The following is a 14,695-nucleotide window of genomic DNA, read 5'->3' as shown; positions in this document are numbered from 1 at the left end:
CAATAATACATTAGACTCCATTGCACCATTAAAAATACGCAAAAGTAAACCTACCTCCCACCTGAACACTTGGTTTACCCCTAAACTTAAAGACCTAAGAAAAGGAAATGTGAAACCACCTGCATTAACAATCCATCCACTTTAAATAAAGACCTCCTCTTAAAAATCTCAGCCACCGACAAAAAAGAAATCCTATCAGTCAAACGTGATACTACACAAATCGACAAAGCTGCGTCCAGCACAAGGGAATTGTTTACTATTCTCAGGGAACTCGAGTCAACCCCACCTACCTGACAACTGTATCAAGGATAAAACTTGGTGTACCAAAACTTAAGAGGCATTAACTAACAAAATCCCAATGCTACAAAATAAAATGGCCAACAAAAAAAGTACAACTACCCTTGCAAGATAATACCCAGAATCAAATCCCCAACCTTATTAAACCAACACAACGCTTTAAATTCACATCAGTAGCTATCCATGAGGTAAAAAAAAATCATGGCCTCACTAAAACCATCTAATTGCCTGGGAGACGCCTGCCCAGCCACTGTCATTAAGGTAGCAGCTAATATACTTGCCCCCTTTATTACATTGTTAATAAATGCCTCCTTCCGTACCTGCACTGTGCCGTCGAACCGGAAGAACTCATGGGTGCTCCCTCTTCTAAAAAGAAAAGCCATTGCTCGACCCCACTATACCAACCAACTTTAGGCCGATTACAATGGTACCATTCTTGCTAAAGATTATAGACAAAACTTCCTATAGTCAAATTTACAACTATCTAGAGATTAACAATCTACTAGGCCTCCGTCAATCAGGGTTTAGACCCCAACATGGTATTGAAACAGCCTTGATTGACCTAAAAACCCAAATTGATTACCTTAAGGATCAAGGAACCTCTGCCCTCTTGCTCCTGTTAGATCTGTCGGCTGCCTTTGATTTAGTCGATCATAAGGTATTGTGCAAGCACCTCGCCACTACTTCATACTTTTCAACTGAAGCAACAGCATGGAGTAACTCATTCCTATACAGGACCATGCAAGTCTTCTCCTCCTCCGCTGCCGCTGACCCCATCCTTGTAACCTGCTTAGTCCCCCAAGGATCATGTGTATCGCCTACCATGTACAATGCATTTACCAAACCATTGTTTGACTATCTGGATCATCTGGGTGTCACCTACACTAACTATGCAGATGACACCCAGATCCTCATACCACTGACAGGCGAATACGATAAAGACTTAGCCCTTGTGAACAGAATTTCTCTCATCCAGGCATGGATGGCCACACAGAGCCTATGCCTGAATGATGAGAAAACCGAGTTGCTTATTCTAGCCACTCCTATCAACTCTGCCAAACTAGGCGATAAATACTGTTCCTTCAGTATCGATGGAAACAATATTAAGGTTGCAAACGAAGTAAAAACCTTAGGTTTCTACCTTGACTCCTCCCTGAATCTGGGCAAACAAGTGAGTGCTACAGCATCATCTACAGCCTACACCTGTAGGCTTATCCGCGCCTGTAAACCCTTCCCATCCACAAAAGGTTGCATGACTCTGGCCAGAGCGTTAGTATTATCGAAAATAGACTACTGTAATGCCCTATACCTAGGCGCCAACAAACATGTCATTAAAAAAACTATAAATCTCGCAGAACAAGGCACTAAGATCAGCCCTGAGCATTCCGCGCAAACAACATATCTCTTCAATGAGATGTGACAACCAATGGCTGTCCATCAAAGAAAGAATCCAACTTAAAACCGCATCGCTCACTCATAAATGTCTTAATAGTGCAGCCCCCCGGTACCTCACTGACAAACTCTCCAAAACCTACATAGTGCGTCTAACCAGATCCTCCACTTCAGGTTGCCTCCAAATACCAAGATATAAACTCAAAAAAGCAGGAGGCGTTTCCCAGTTTTGGCCGCCCAACTTTGGAACTCACTACCCATGACCCTAAAATCTGACCAACCATTCTACAAGTTTAAAAAAGACATGAAGAGTTGGATCATTTCAAATGATGCTCCATATTAGGCCATGTGCCGCATGTAACCACGTAATGTAAACCAGCCCAAGCAACAACTGTAATTGTGTAAATAGAATAATGCTTATGTACATTAACCACTTTGTAAATGACCCTGATGTCTTTCCGCTGTAACCAACATCACTTCCTGTATTTCTATGGTATATCAACTATATATCAATTGTATTTAATGATAAATTGTGTAACTACGTAAATGCATATTCATGTAATGCGCCCAGATACCTCAGGGTGTGGCGCGCTCTATGAATAAATAAACTTCCTAGCATGTTTCCAATGTCCCTTTTAGGCCTTTCACCAATGATTGTGTACATGAACCATCTGGAGGGTCATACAAGACAATGGCCAGGGTCTTACAATTCGGTAGTGGAAAGTTGAAAACTATTGCGCTTCGTTCTAATCGGGGAGTTCTTTGTTTGTACTCAATCACATGTAGATGAGTTTTTGCTCCAAGGCAAAGGCCACCCCTAGATCATCCTTCTTTACCTCTTGTTCCTTTGCGTGTGTCGATCGTAAATTCATCAATGGCCAATGCTCCTGTTATCCAAGTCTCTTGCAGAAATAGTAAGCCGACTGCTCCAAATAGAAGTTTTCCCTCTTGAAGAGCAATAAAGGAGTGAAAACCTCATGTGTTCCATGATAATAATTATGTTGAATGTGGCAAGCCTGAGGGTCACTGTTGCCAACCCTGTTTTGTGTTTGTCGCCCAGTACGTGCCATCAATTCGAGTATCATTATAATTTGTGTTCATTTTATCTGGCATTTGAGTAGTAGGCTGTCCCGATAAATACGAATTTTATTGGTATACCATGCTGAATTGCTGTTGAGTCCCATCACAGTGTGTTGGGTGTCGGCGGCTGGTCTTGGTTTGTGGATCGTCTGCTGGTGTTTTTCAAAGCCCAAGTTGTCAATAAGATTTGCATAGGCACAAATACGTTCCACAACAACTAATGGGACAAAAGTAGCAATGACCCCGTTACTGCTACTGTCCCATTGAGGCAGTTCCACGCTTAAGTTGTGCGAATTGATGATTTGTAACTCTTCCACCAAATGAAGTAAGCGTAATAAGTGCATACGGTTTATGAATGGGCTGTTACAGGAGGTTTGCTTTTCCTTGAAGCGAATGCTGTGCATCAACGGCACATATACAATTTGGCTGTGCCCGAGGCAATAGTAGGTAATCCAGTAGGTTTCTGATACCAGCCCCCTGAATGTTCATTTCAGTGTGTCACAGGGTCCAAATAGTATGTTCCTGCATTGGGTTCATTCAATACATCGTGTCTGGCATGTGCGTATATGGTCAAGAGTATAGGCTCAAAAGTGGTGGTCTGGGGTGCAGGTCGGTCTCTACTGTTGATCGTACCAGCAGGAAGTTGTGATTGCTTGAGTTCTGTTGGATGACCAAGACCAGTACCCTGACCCTGTAACCAGTTATCCAGGGTACTAGTGTAAGCGGTTTTTCAAAATGGGCTCATTCTGTTGTGTTAAAATGTAGCAGTCATCCTTTTCTATACACCCAATATCCACCTGATTGGACGTGGGCCAACATTGTTCATTTTTTCTCCGTATTTTGACAAGATTTTTTTTTGCCATGTTGTTTAGCTTGCACCTATTTCGGCGCTTCTTCCTGCCATTCATCTTTTAAATTTTTTTTTTTTTTTTTTGCAGCATTGCTTTTTTTGTGCCCAGTAGCTTTTCTTACTCACGAACCATAGGTTGCTTCTCCTCAGATTGCTGCAGTTTGATCATTTGCACATGGTGCAGATTTACTTGTTGTAAGTTTCGGGGTCACCTTAAAGCCAGTGATTTTTGTGCTCTCTAATTTTTTACTTTGTGGGGTTTCAGGTTTAGAAAAAGTTGCTGCCTGCATGATCAGTGAGGAGCTAAAGACCACAGTGTGGAGCACATTAGGTGTTTTTGCGGGACCCCGCAACAACGTTTTTCTCAATTGCAATGTGGGAATAGGTCTAACTACCTTGATGCTTAGTGCAAAGGAGCATGGCTTGGGGAAGTTTTGGGGCTTTTTCTTCCCCTATGTGTTTCATATTATGACCATTTTGCTACAAAGAAACTGTCCAACAAATGAGTAAATTAAAGTGCTGCTCACCCATGTGGCCTGCGGTGACTGCAGTTAACTCGACCCAATTCGCTCGACAACGCGCGCGCTGACGCGCATGCCGGCCACTTTTATGTTTGTAGGCAGAAGATTCAAACTCCAATCCAGACGAAAACAATTGAGTACGATCGGCTGGATACTTTTACCGGCATAGAACACTGCAGTGACTGCAATATACTCGCTCCACAACGCAATATTCCTTTATCAAACTCACCTCTTACACTCAGGACTAGTTTTTAACTCGCTGAATGTTCACCTTGCTGAACTCTCTGCTTACAGCACCTCCCAAAGCAAGATTTTCAGGTGGAAAGCCCGGTAATCAAGGCTTGCATGGAAGGGGTGAAAAGACTTCACCCACCTATTTCTAATCAAACTCCCGGATGGGACTTGAATGTTGTCCTTACTAAACTTATGGGCCCGCTTTTTGAGCCAATGCACAAAGTTTGTCTTGAGGCTCTCACCTATAAAACTGCTTTTCTGGTGTCTATTACTTGCATTAGGAGAGTTGGTGAACTGCAGACTCTCTCAGTTCTACACCCGTTTGTTACTATTCATAAGGACAAATTGGTTTTGCGCACACACCCACACTTTGCACATAAATTCATTTCGATGTAAACCAGTCCATTGAATTTCCAACTTTCTTATACACTAGATATTTGGAGAGCAGTGATGTATTAGCTTAAGACAAAGGAAAGACAGATTAATTCTTTGTTGTCGCTAGTAGAGAAGGGGGCACTGTCTCTAGGTCGCAATCTCTAAATGGATCGTTAAAGGTATCCAAATGTGTTACTCTCTGTCAAAGCTTTCATTACAATGTTTCTCTAGATTCGGTATGACAAGGGACTGCCAGAAGTTCTGTTCCCACCTTTACGCAACATTACTGCTTAGATACACATTCGAAGACTGATTCTCGGGTGGCTCAGGTGGTGTTAAGACATCTCTTTGCTGCTGTTCCTTCACACATCCCACCACCATCTCCTGGTTCTGCTTCCTAGTCTATGCACCGTGTGTGATTCTAAGCAGATTCACAAGCATCAGAAGACCTACATTACTCACCGTAATGATATTTCTAGTGCTTGTATCTGCTTCGATTTACATGCACCCACCCTTCCACCCCTCTTGGAGTTGAAGGAACATGGACATCTTACACCTTCTATACTCGTGCGTTCACTCTCATGACAGAACAAAAAACAACCGGGAGGACTTTGACGCATGGGACCATGGGTACACTACACTTCACAGTAGGGCTAGTGTTCGACACGCCCAGGTTGACGTCCCTTTTCGATCTTTGAAAAAAGATCCAATAATCCGCGAGTACTACTAGATGTCAGACTATATGCACAGCATGTGAATCTAAGCAGATACAAGCACCAGAAATACGATTACGGTAAGTCATTTATGTCTTACTATTACGTTTTGTGTGATATTACTTATTAGTTCAATTTTCCAGTGTGCGAAAAAGGCCTAGAATAAATATTTTTACACTTGCCTGTCTAAATTAAGTCTTTGTCTATTATATTGTGTGGACTCATTAAGTGCCCCTGACCCCACTCACACACTCCTGAGAATAATCATTGACTGCTCATCCACCTAACTGGATTGAATGTTGGCTAACCTCTGAGAGCTCCCTGTTCATTATAATTAGGTGTGCTCCTAAAATCCGTCCATCAGGCCAGATTCTAGAAATCCATATTACCAATTCTGAACACTTCATCCCTTTTGCCCGTAATCCCCACTAATTATTGTGCATCTTTGACTATGGGAGTTGCGCCTTTGAGATTTATTGCCGGTTAGGGAACCAGGCTAACATTGTTGTCATGGCTTTGTTACATGGATTTGCAATAGATGTTTAAGCAAAGGTGAAATGTTGGTTACTTAAGGATTGTTATCTTCTAAACCGGATACAAATGCCTTTCTTTGATGTTTTCTCTGTAGGTCAAGGAGCTGGTTGGAGATCAGTTGTTTTCCCGTTATGATCGCCTTCTTTTGCAGTCAAGCTTGGATTTAATGGCAGATGTGGTGTATTGCCCCCGTCCCAGCTGTCAGACACCAGTGATGCAAGAGCCAGGTGGTACAATGGGTATCTGCTCAAGTTGCCGCTATGCCTTCTGTACCATGTGTAAAATGACCTATCACGGAGTCTCACCTTGTAAAGTAACTGCAGGTAATTGTATTTATTTATTCATATCCTTCGTACAAAAGCCTAAAGCTGCTATTCATATCCTACAATGCTTGTATAGCAACATTGTCAGGATTAGTCCTGCGAATACTAAGGCAGCGAATATGGCAAGGGAAATGTGCACATAGGAACAACGACTCATGTATGCTAGAAGCCAGGAGGGCAAACAGAGTGTGATATTAAACCCAATATGTGAAAAGGGATGTGGGGTAAGCACCTGACCGCGAGGAAAGTCGGCAAGCGCCTTACCCCCAATTGCTGTTACAGGTACTGACAGCGCTAAACCCACGTGGAGGGCAAGCAATGACAGAATCTGTGAACTAACACTCTGATGGTATCAAATAAGGGAACTAAAGAACTGTACTCACAAGGACGAGAATAAACCTCTTGAATGTCAGCTAGCCCAGGAATCCTGTTGATGAACTGGGACCCCGAGAGGCTAGAACAGCAATGGGAGAAGTAGGAAGGTTCAGAGGGCACGAGCTGTAGGTTTCCAGGGAGAGGTAGACTGTAGAACAGGGGGGCCCAAGAGGACAAGGGCTGAAGGCAGCCGGAGCGAGGCAGGCTGCAGGGCAGGGAGCCCAGAGGACAAGGGCGGAGGCTGGAATGCAGCAGAGCGTGATCCGCTGTTAGGTGGGGAGCCCGACAGGGCAAGGGTGAAGGCTGGAAGGCAGCCGAGAGTGATCCGCTACAGAAAACTAAATACCTAAGTTGAAATAGTGATAACAAATAGTGAGGAAAACATAAGCATTCACACAGGAGCTAGCTAACAACCGCACACCACACCTAAAATCAAATGGGAAAATAAATGCAGAAGTGCTAAGGAAAACCTGGAATGGATCCCAATAGAAGTAAGGATCAGGAGCAGGGAAAAAGCTAAATAACCAATGCAAACTTCTCCCTATCCTTCCAAGGAAAAGACAGGAAGCTAATCAAGAGGAAGGCTAAGGCATACGGTTTAACAGCAGCAAAGGACAGAGTCAAAGAAATACCAACTGGGCTGCATTTGAATAGGGAAAGCACTGAGAAATGCTGCCTGTAAACAGAGGAAGGAAAAAAGGGATACAAGGGAGCAGAAATCAATTAGAGCATGAATCAGAGATTCAGGGCGGAGGAAACAAGAAAACAGGAACAAGGAAGTAGGTGCAAAGGCAAGGAACCAGGAACCAGGGACTAGTCTAAAACAGGAACACTGCAAACGATGACCAGCGCTGGACTGAAGTGAGACTGAGGCTTTTAAAGCTGCTAAACGAGCACACGCCTCAGGTGTGCTGACTGCTGCACCTGCAGCCACAGGTGTTGCTTATCCTCCACCCAACCTAGTCCTGCAAGGGTGGAGGTGGAGCAGTGGGCCAGGCATTCTGGGAAACACAGTCATTTGGTTAAAGAAGCATGCTGGCTGCCAAAGACCTGGAATGGATCCGGAAGGGAAGTAGTTTGGAAAATAGGGATTTTGCGCTCCCAATTCATTACAGCACTGTGGCATTAGGTTCGGAGGAAATGTCCAGCAAGGAATAAGCCCCAAAACATGCCCCCAAGTGGCGGGAACGGGAGCGAAGGGAGCGAGTCGTGACAGTATACCCCCTCCTACGGCCCTCTTCGGGTGCCCGCCACCCGCACGAGACTTCTTCTTTCCATGATGGGAGTGCTTTTTCTTTGGAGGTGGCACTGATGGAAATGGTGGCTTGTGGGCAAAGGCAGATGGTCTTCCATGATAGGAGTGCTTTGTCTTTGGAGGTGATACTGATGGAATCGATGGCTTCTGGTGAGGAAGAGACTCATGGTTTGAAGAAAGGCATGAAGGACTTGCAAGACCTGAAGCAAAGTTGAAAGGTCCAGGAAGCTCAGTCACTGGGAGTGGACCCTTGTAAGTCTTTGAGGAGGGAGGCAGGCTGGTGCAACTTGCCTTAGACAATGGTAGAAGTTCTGTTAGCCTTTCTGCCGAGAGCGGACATGCGGGAGGTAAGGAAGTTGCTGGCTTCAGGAAATGTTCATGTTCAGCCATTAGAGAAGGTGGCGGCTGAGGTAGAGGTTCAGATCTTTTTCTGTCATCCATCTGGGAAAAGGCTTGTGGTTGAAAATGATTAAGGTTTGATTGCACGTTGGATACAACAGCAGGGACGTTTGGCATACTGATAGGAGTGTTAGACACAGTACTTGGTATTTCAGGCACACTTGCAGAAGGAGCAATAACAGACACATCTTGAACTGCAGCAGTCATTCCCTTCCTTTGGCTACTCGCACCCAACTGGTGCTTCTTGGCGGAATTCTGTTGCACAAGTTCTGTAGGTAATACGCCGGTCTGCACCACCCCCTGTGCACACCCAGATGAGTGGTTCTGACTCACCACTTGGTCTAGCTTGATGACTCTGAAGCGGGAGCTGGCAAAAGTCTCAAAATCTGATGCTGCATTTTTTGGAGGCTCTGATGCTAAAGTGAAGCAGTTGGGAGAATTGTCTTGTGGAAAAGGCAGGCATTCTGATGCTCCTCCTGAAGCAAAAGTAAGGCAATCTAAACGTTCATCGACAGTAAATGTTTGGGATTCAGGAGGTCTGTCTGGAGCAGTAGAAAATACAGCAGGATCTGATGGTGTAGACAGGTATACCTCTGATGTTGGAAGCGAAGCTAAGCAGGATAGCGGTGTATCATGAACTGAAGGCAAACAAGCAATAGACTCTGGAACTGAAGACATGCACATATGATGGACTACCGGAGGCTCTCTGGCTGAAGGATGATCTTCTGGGTGAGTCACTGTAGACAGGCAGGCCAGAGGAAATTTTGAAGCAGAAGGCATGCAAGTTGGAGCCATCTCGGTAGCTGAATCCAAACATGTCAGGGTCTTTGGGACTAACCCCGTGCATGGTGGAGGCTCTTGATGAAATGGCAGACATGGCAGTGGTTCATTGGTTGAAGACACGTGTACCAAAGATGACTGCAGGGCTGTGGATTGGATCATAGAAGAGTCAATGGTTGTAGGAGGACACCCAGAAGTCTCAGAAGTTGATAGACACATTGGTGTCTCAGGAATGGAGGGCACCTTTAGGGCATTAGACTCCTTGGCTCCCGTAACCAAGGACTGAACTGTACCCTTGCGGTCCTTTTCTTTAGTGGGTGACACAGAGTCTCTTTCTTTGTGGAAGTCAAAATCCACCAGTGGAATCACCATAGTAAAGTCTCTGTTAATCAGGATTTCGTCAATTGTCCATTCCTCTGTCTTAGCTTCTGAAAGAGGCAGATTAACAATCAACAGTTCAGGATTCGCCTGCTGGTCTTTTGGTTCTGTATACTGTGGAATGAGTTCATCAGAACCTGCAATCTGTACAGTCTCTGACTGTTTGTATTGATCAGAATTGGCAGAAGGAAGAGTGAACCCAGAGGTAAGATCGTCTTCCACATCAGCTTTAAACTCTACTTCAGTCTCAGCAGCTGTATCAAGAGCAGGACCTAAGCCTAGTGTAGTGACTGAATCTGTGTATGCCACCTTTGTGTATTGTGTTTGGAGATCAGAAGCTTGTATGTGTGCTAGCTCAGAATTATGACAGACTGCTACACAGGAAACTTTAGGTAAAGGAGTGGCTTGTAAATCTTCAGCTAACTGCAATCCCTGATAATCAGCAGAACAATTGTTAGAAACTGTGCCCAGGTTGAGCGCTGTGCTAGAAGAAAGACTTTCACTTCCAATAGATCTAACATATTGGCCATTATCATGATTTACCAAAGTCTCTGCACTCAGGGGCTGAACTGTGTTCACTTCATCAACATCAATGGATAAAGTCTGAGGTGTATTCAGGAATGCGTGCAAGATCTTATTCTCCTCTTGTAAAGAAATTAATTCTTGTGTTAACTCCTCAAGCTTGGCTCTTAGTATGCCCTGCATTAACTGTACATCACTATCAGTGGGCACAGGGGGAGGCATAGTAGCATCAGGGCTGGATCCTGCACTAGCAATCTGGATGTGCACCGATTGTGCACTGTCCTCTACTGCTTTCAGGTTCTGAGATTTATACTTTCTCATACTAACTTGGCCTGTGTTACCCTTAAGCAAACTATTGACCTTAGACCTCTTGACATTAGGGACTACCGTATGTACTTGTGCAAAAAAGTATTTGGACTGCGGGTAGAAAACAGAAGTTATGCAAGGAACCCCTCCATTCTTTATGTTTGTACCATGAAACTGTTCTATCTGAGGTGAAGCACAACTGGAATCATGGGGTTCAACAACCGAGGTACTCTTGTATAATAAGTCTGACAGTGTGTTGTTTTCTACGGTTAAGGCTTGCGCTGACATAGAATCGGGATCAGAACAAAAGATCGAACTAGGATCAGGCAATGTAGGATGAGCCATCCTATGGGAAAAATACTCTGCTCGTAAATGCCCATTCGTGACAAGGAGTTCATTTAAACCAAGACTAGTGGTTTGATTGTCACAGGTAAATGTAGGGGAAGCTTTCTGTACAAACTTGTTAGAGGCCTTGCTGCCTTTCTTTCTTAAACTTGCCATATTCAATGGGAATTTTGGGCTGGTCATTCTGTCAGGATTAGTCCTGCGAATACTAAGGCAGCGAATATGGCAAGGGAAATGTGCACATAGGAACAACGACTCATGTATGCTAGAAGCCAGGAGGGCAAACAGAGTGTGATATTAAACCCAATATGTGAAAAGGGATGTGGGGTAAGCACCTGACCGCGAGGAAAGTCGGCAAGCGCCTTACCCCCAATTGCTGTTACAGGTACTGACAGCGCTAAACCCACGTGGAGGGCAAGCAATGACAGAATCTGTGAACTAACACTCTGATGGTATCAAATAAGGGAACTAAAGAACTGTACTCACAAGGACGAGAATAAACCTCTTGAATGTCAGCTAGCCCAGGAATCCTGTTGATGAACTGGGACCCCGAGAGGCTAGAACAGCAATGGGAGAAGTAGGAAGGTTCAGAGGGCACGAGCTGTAGGTTGCCAGGGAGAGGTAGACTGTAGAACAGGGGGGCCCAAGAGGACAAGGGCTGAAGGCAGCCGGAGCGAGGCAGGCTGCAGGGCAGGGAGCCCAGAGGACAAGGGCGGAGGCTGGAATGCAGCAGAGCGTGATCCGCTGTTAGGTGGGGAGCCCGACAGGGCAAGGGTGAAGGCTGGAAGGCAGCCGAGAGTGATCCGCTACAGAAAACTAAATACCTAAGTTGAAATAGTGATAACAAATAGTGAGGAAAACATAAGCATTCACACAGGAGCTAGCTAACAACCGCACACCACACCTAAAATCAAATGGGAAAATAAATGCAGAAGTGCTAAGGAAAACCTGGAATGGATCCCAATAGAAGTAAGGATCAGGAGCAGGGAAAAAGCTAAATAACCAATGCAAACTTCTCCCTATCCTTCCAAGGAAAAGACAGGAAGCTAATCAAGAGGAAGGCTAAGGCATACGGTTTAACAGCAGCAAAGGACAGAGTCAAAGAAATACCAACTGGGCTGCATTTGAATAGGGAAAGCACTGAGAAATGCTGCCTGTAAACAGAGGAAGGAAAAAAGGGATACAAGGGAGCAGAAATCAATTAGAGCATGAATCAGAGATTCAGGGCGGAGGAAACAAGAAAACAGGAACAAGGAAGTAGGTGCAAAGGCAAGGAACCAGGAACCAGGGACTAGTCTAAAACAGGAACACTGCAAACGATGACCAGCGCTGGACTGAAGTGAGACTGAGGCTTTTAAAGCTGCTAAACGAGCACACGCCTCAGGTGTGCTGACTGCTGCACCTGCAGCCACAGGTGTTGCTTATCCTCCACCCAACCTAGTCCTGCAAGGGTGGAGGTGGAGCAGTGGGCCAGGCATTCTGGGAAACACAGTCATTTGGTTAAAGAAGCATGCTGGCTGCCAAAGACCTGGAATGGATCCGGAAGGGAAGTAGTTTGGAAAATAGGGATTTTGCGCTCCCAATTCATTACAGCACTGTGGCATTAGGTTCGGAGGAAATGTCCAGCAAGGAATAAGCCCCAAAACATGCCCCCAAGTGGCGGGAACGGGAGCGAAGGGAGCGAGTCGTGACAAACATTTGGAAAACTTCATAGGGAGCATTACAACAACAAGAACACATTAGAATAAAATGGAAGCATAATTGCAAAACATGAGACAAACCATCAAAAACAATATATAGAACAATTTGCCTAGGGCTGTATGAGAGAAACTGAACAGAGGAAGAGTAAGCGGGAAGCAAGGTTAACAGGATGGGGAATGCAGAAGATGAGCTTTCAAGGAGGAACGGAAGGAGGAGTAAGAGGAAATGGAGTCGATAGGGACAGGTTGAGAGTTCCAGTGTAGAGGGGCAAGGAGCTGAAAGGAACAGAAATGAGAACGGGCACAAGGAGAAGGAGGAACAGTGAGTAGGAAGAGATCTGCAGATCGGAGGGGGTGAGAGGGAGCGTAGAACGAGAGGAGAGAGGAAAGGTAGGGGGGAACAAATTATGGAACACATTGGCAAATTGTACTTGCCCCTTCACTTGCATTGGTTTTAGGAATACTTTTCAAGCGAGAGAGAAAAAAAAAGTTGAGAAAAATTCATGTGTTTGGCTTGCTGGAGGGAGCCACACTCCTGAACAGTGTGTTGATATTTGAGAATTGCAACAGAAATGGACTAAAGGTGCACAACCTGCCTATTAGATTTTTTAAAAATACATGTTAAAAGTAACTGATGGAAAATGAATTTGACAAAAATAGACAAAATTTGCCCACATTTCTTTGAAGCAAATTAGGAGCAACCCTGAGCATCCCATGTTTACATTAAATGTATTTGGCCTGATTTGCGATGAATAGTATAAGTAGAAGGTTGGGACTTAATTAACAAAGAACAATGAAGTAACTACTTGGAGAACCAGACCCCCTTCCAGTTTTGCAGTTGGGTACTTATTTCTTAATGGTGCAAGTGAGCATCTCCATACCCTCTGGAGTATGACCTAGATTTGCTGCTACAGGGTCATGGCTTTTGGGAACTGACTGCAACAAGAAACAGGTGGCAAATGCTGAATAACAACCTGGGAAGCTTGTCCGGAGAACATATGTATGGCTTTCAAAAGTATAAAAGATTGCACATCGTCTTTTGGTAATACACCGAATTGTAAGAATGCTGCAGAATCTTTGTCCAACAGTTAATCTACAGAGATACTCTTGAATACCTGGTTGTTGCACTGGGTGTGGCTGCAGTGAGCATATAAGTATAATATAAGTGTACTTAATAGATTGCATATTAACAAGTGATATTAAAACGTGTGCCTGACAGTTCTGAGACAAGTATCTCAAAAGCTTGCATAGTCATGCGTTTCAGATGATAACACTGTATAGGCATTACAGCCATATTGAGCCTCGTCTTTGCTGCAGGTTTATCTCAAGGTATTCATTGCATTCTTTCCTTTTACTGGCCTTGTTTTGTCTTTTGTTGGCTTTTCAGTTTCATTGAGTGCTACCATATGTTCTGGGTTTCGTCAACTGGCACATGCCCTTGACCCTTATTTTCAATTAACTGGGGGTTTCTCGTATAGCAAGAATGTTTTTCACCTGTAATCCAGTGGTTTCGACACAGATATGCCTGGACTCTATGGGTATTTGTGACATAAGCACAGTCAAATCCAGAATTGTGACTGGTTATTGTCTCGCGCTCTGATTTACCCATACTTTTTCTCTTCGAGGATAGCTAAAGCTATTTGTTCCTTATCCATAGCAGGTCTTATTTCCCCTCTGCATTTATCATTTTAAAGGGTGTGGCCCTATCCAGAGTAGGAAATGTTACTGTGCCTTGATTCCTGTGTGCATGGGATGTCCTGATATCATGACACCATTTTTTTAACCTATAGTTGCATTTATGCTGCAAGACAGCTTAGTGCATTATCATGAAAGACTAGATCATTCCTAGAATGAAATTCATTTATGCTTCAGGCAATTCAGTTGCGCTTCTGGGATGACTCACTTTACACTATTGCTGCAAAATGCTGGAACATCATTCAGAAAATGGTTTGGTAGCAGAATTATTTGTTTAGGTTACTTGGTATATACTTGATCAATAAAGAAACTAAAAGGGCCAGTGTAGTCATACAACAGTTATAGCAACAAACAAGGAGGCCTCTTGGGTCCACAGTCCTTTCAAAAACCGTATCTAGAATCTATACACAAAATAGAAAGGATCCCTAATGTATTTTAAAAGTGCTCTGCTCAAATCGCTGTCGCTCCCTCAACGGAAAGTGTCTACTGACCCTCAGTGATGTGACTTTTCTTAGGTAGCTGTGGTGTGCCACCTATCTGGGAAAGGGGATACCAGAAGAGGCTCTCCCTAGCTCAAAACATTAAGCTCATGAGTATTTTGGCGTAATTACTATTTCCAAC

At 44.2% G+C, this 14,695-nt stretch overlaps 1 protein-coding gene across 6 annotated transcripts in view; it reads left to right on the top strand.

The window, feature by feature from the left end:
- The window catches only part of RNF14 (ring finger protein 14), a 561,830-nt gene that overhangs the window by 205,509 nt on the left and 341,626 nt on the right, over positions 1–14,695 (top strand). For all 6 annotated transcript variants that reach the window (XM_069652473.1, XM_069652478.1, XM_069652472.1 and 3 more), the window contains one exon: positions 6,091–6,319. In XM_069652473.1, the coding sequence (XP_069508574.1) occupies positions 6,091–6,319 (229 nt within the window). The remainder of the gene's footprint in view (positions 1–6,090; positions 6,320–14,695) is intronic.

The sequence above is a fragment of the Ambystoma mexicanum genome, chromosome 3p (genome assembly GCF_040938575.1).
Source record: "Ambystoma mexicanum isolate Mex_15411 chromosome 3p, UKY_AmexF1_1, whole genome shotgun sequence".
Classification (NCBI taxonomy): domain Eukaryota; kingdom Metazoa; phylum Chordata; class Amphibia; order Caudata; family Ambystomatidae; genus Ambystoma; species Ambystoma mexicanum.
The sequence above is the reverse complement of the archived record's forward strand: the minus strand, read 5'-3'. Positions and strand labels throughout refer to the sequence as shown.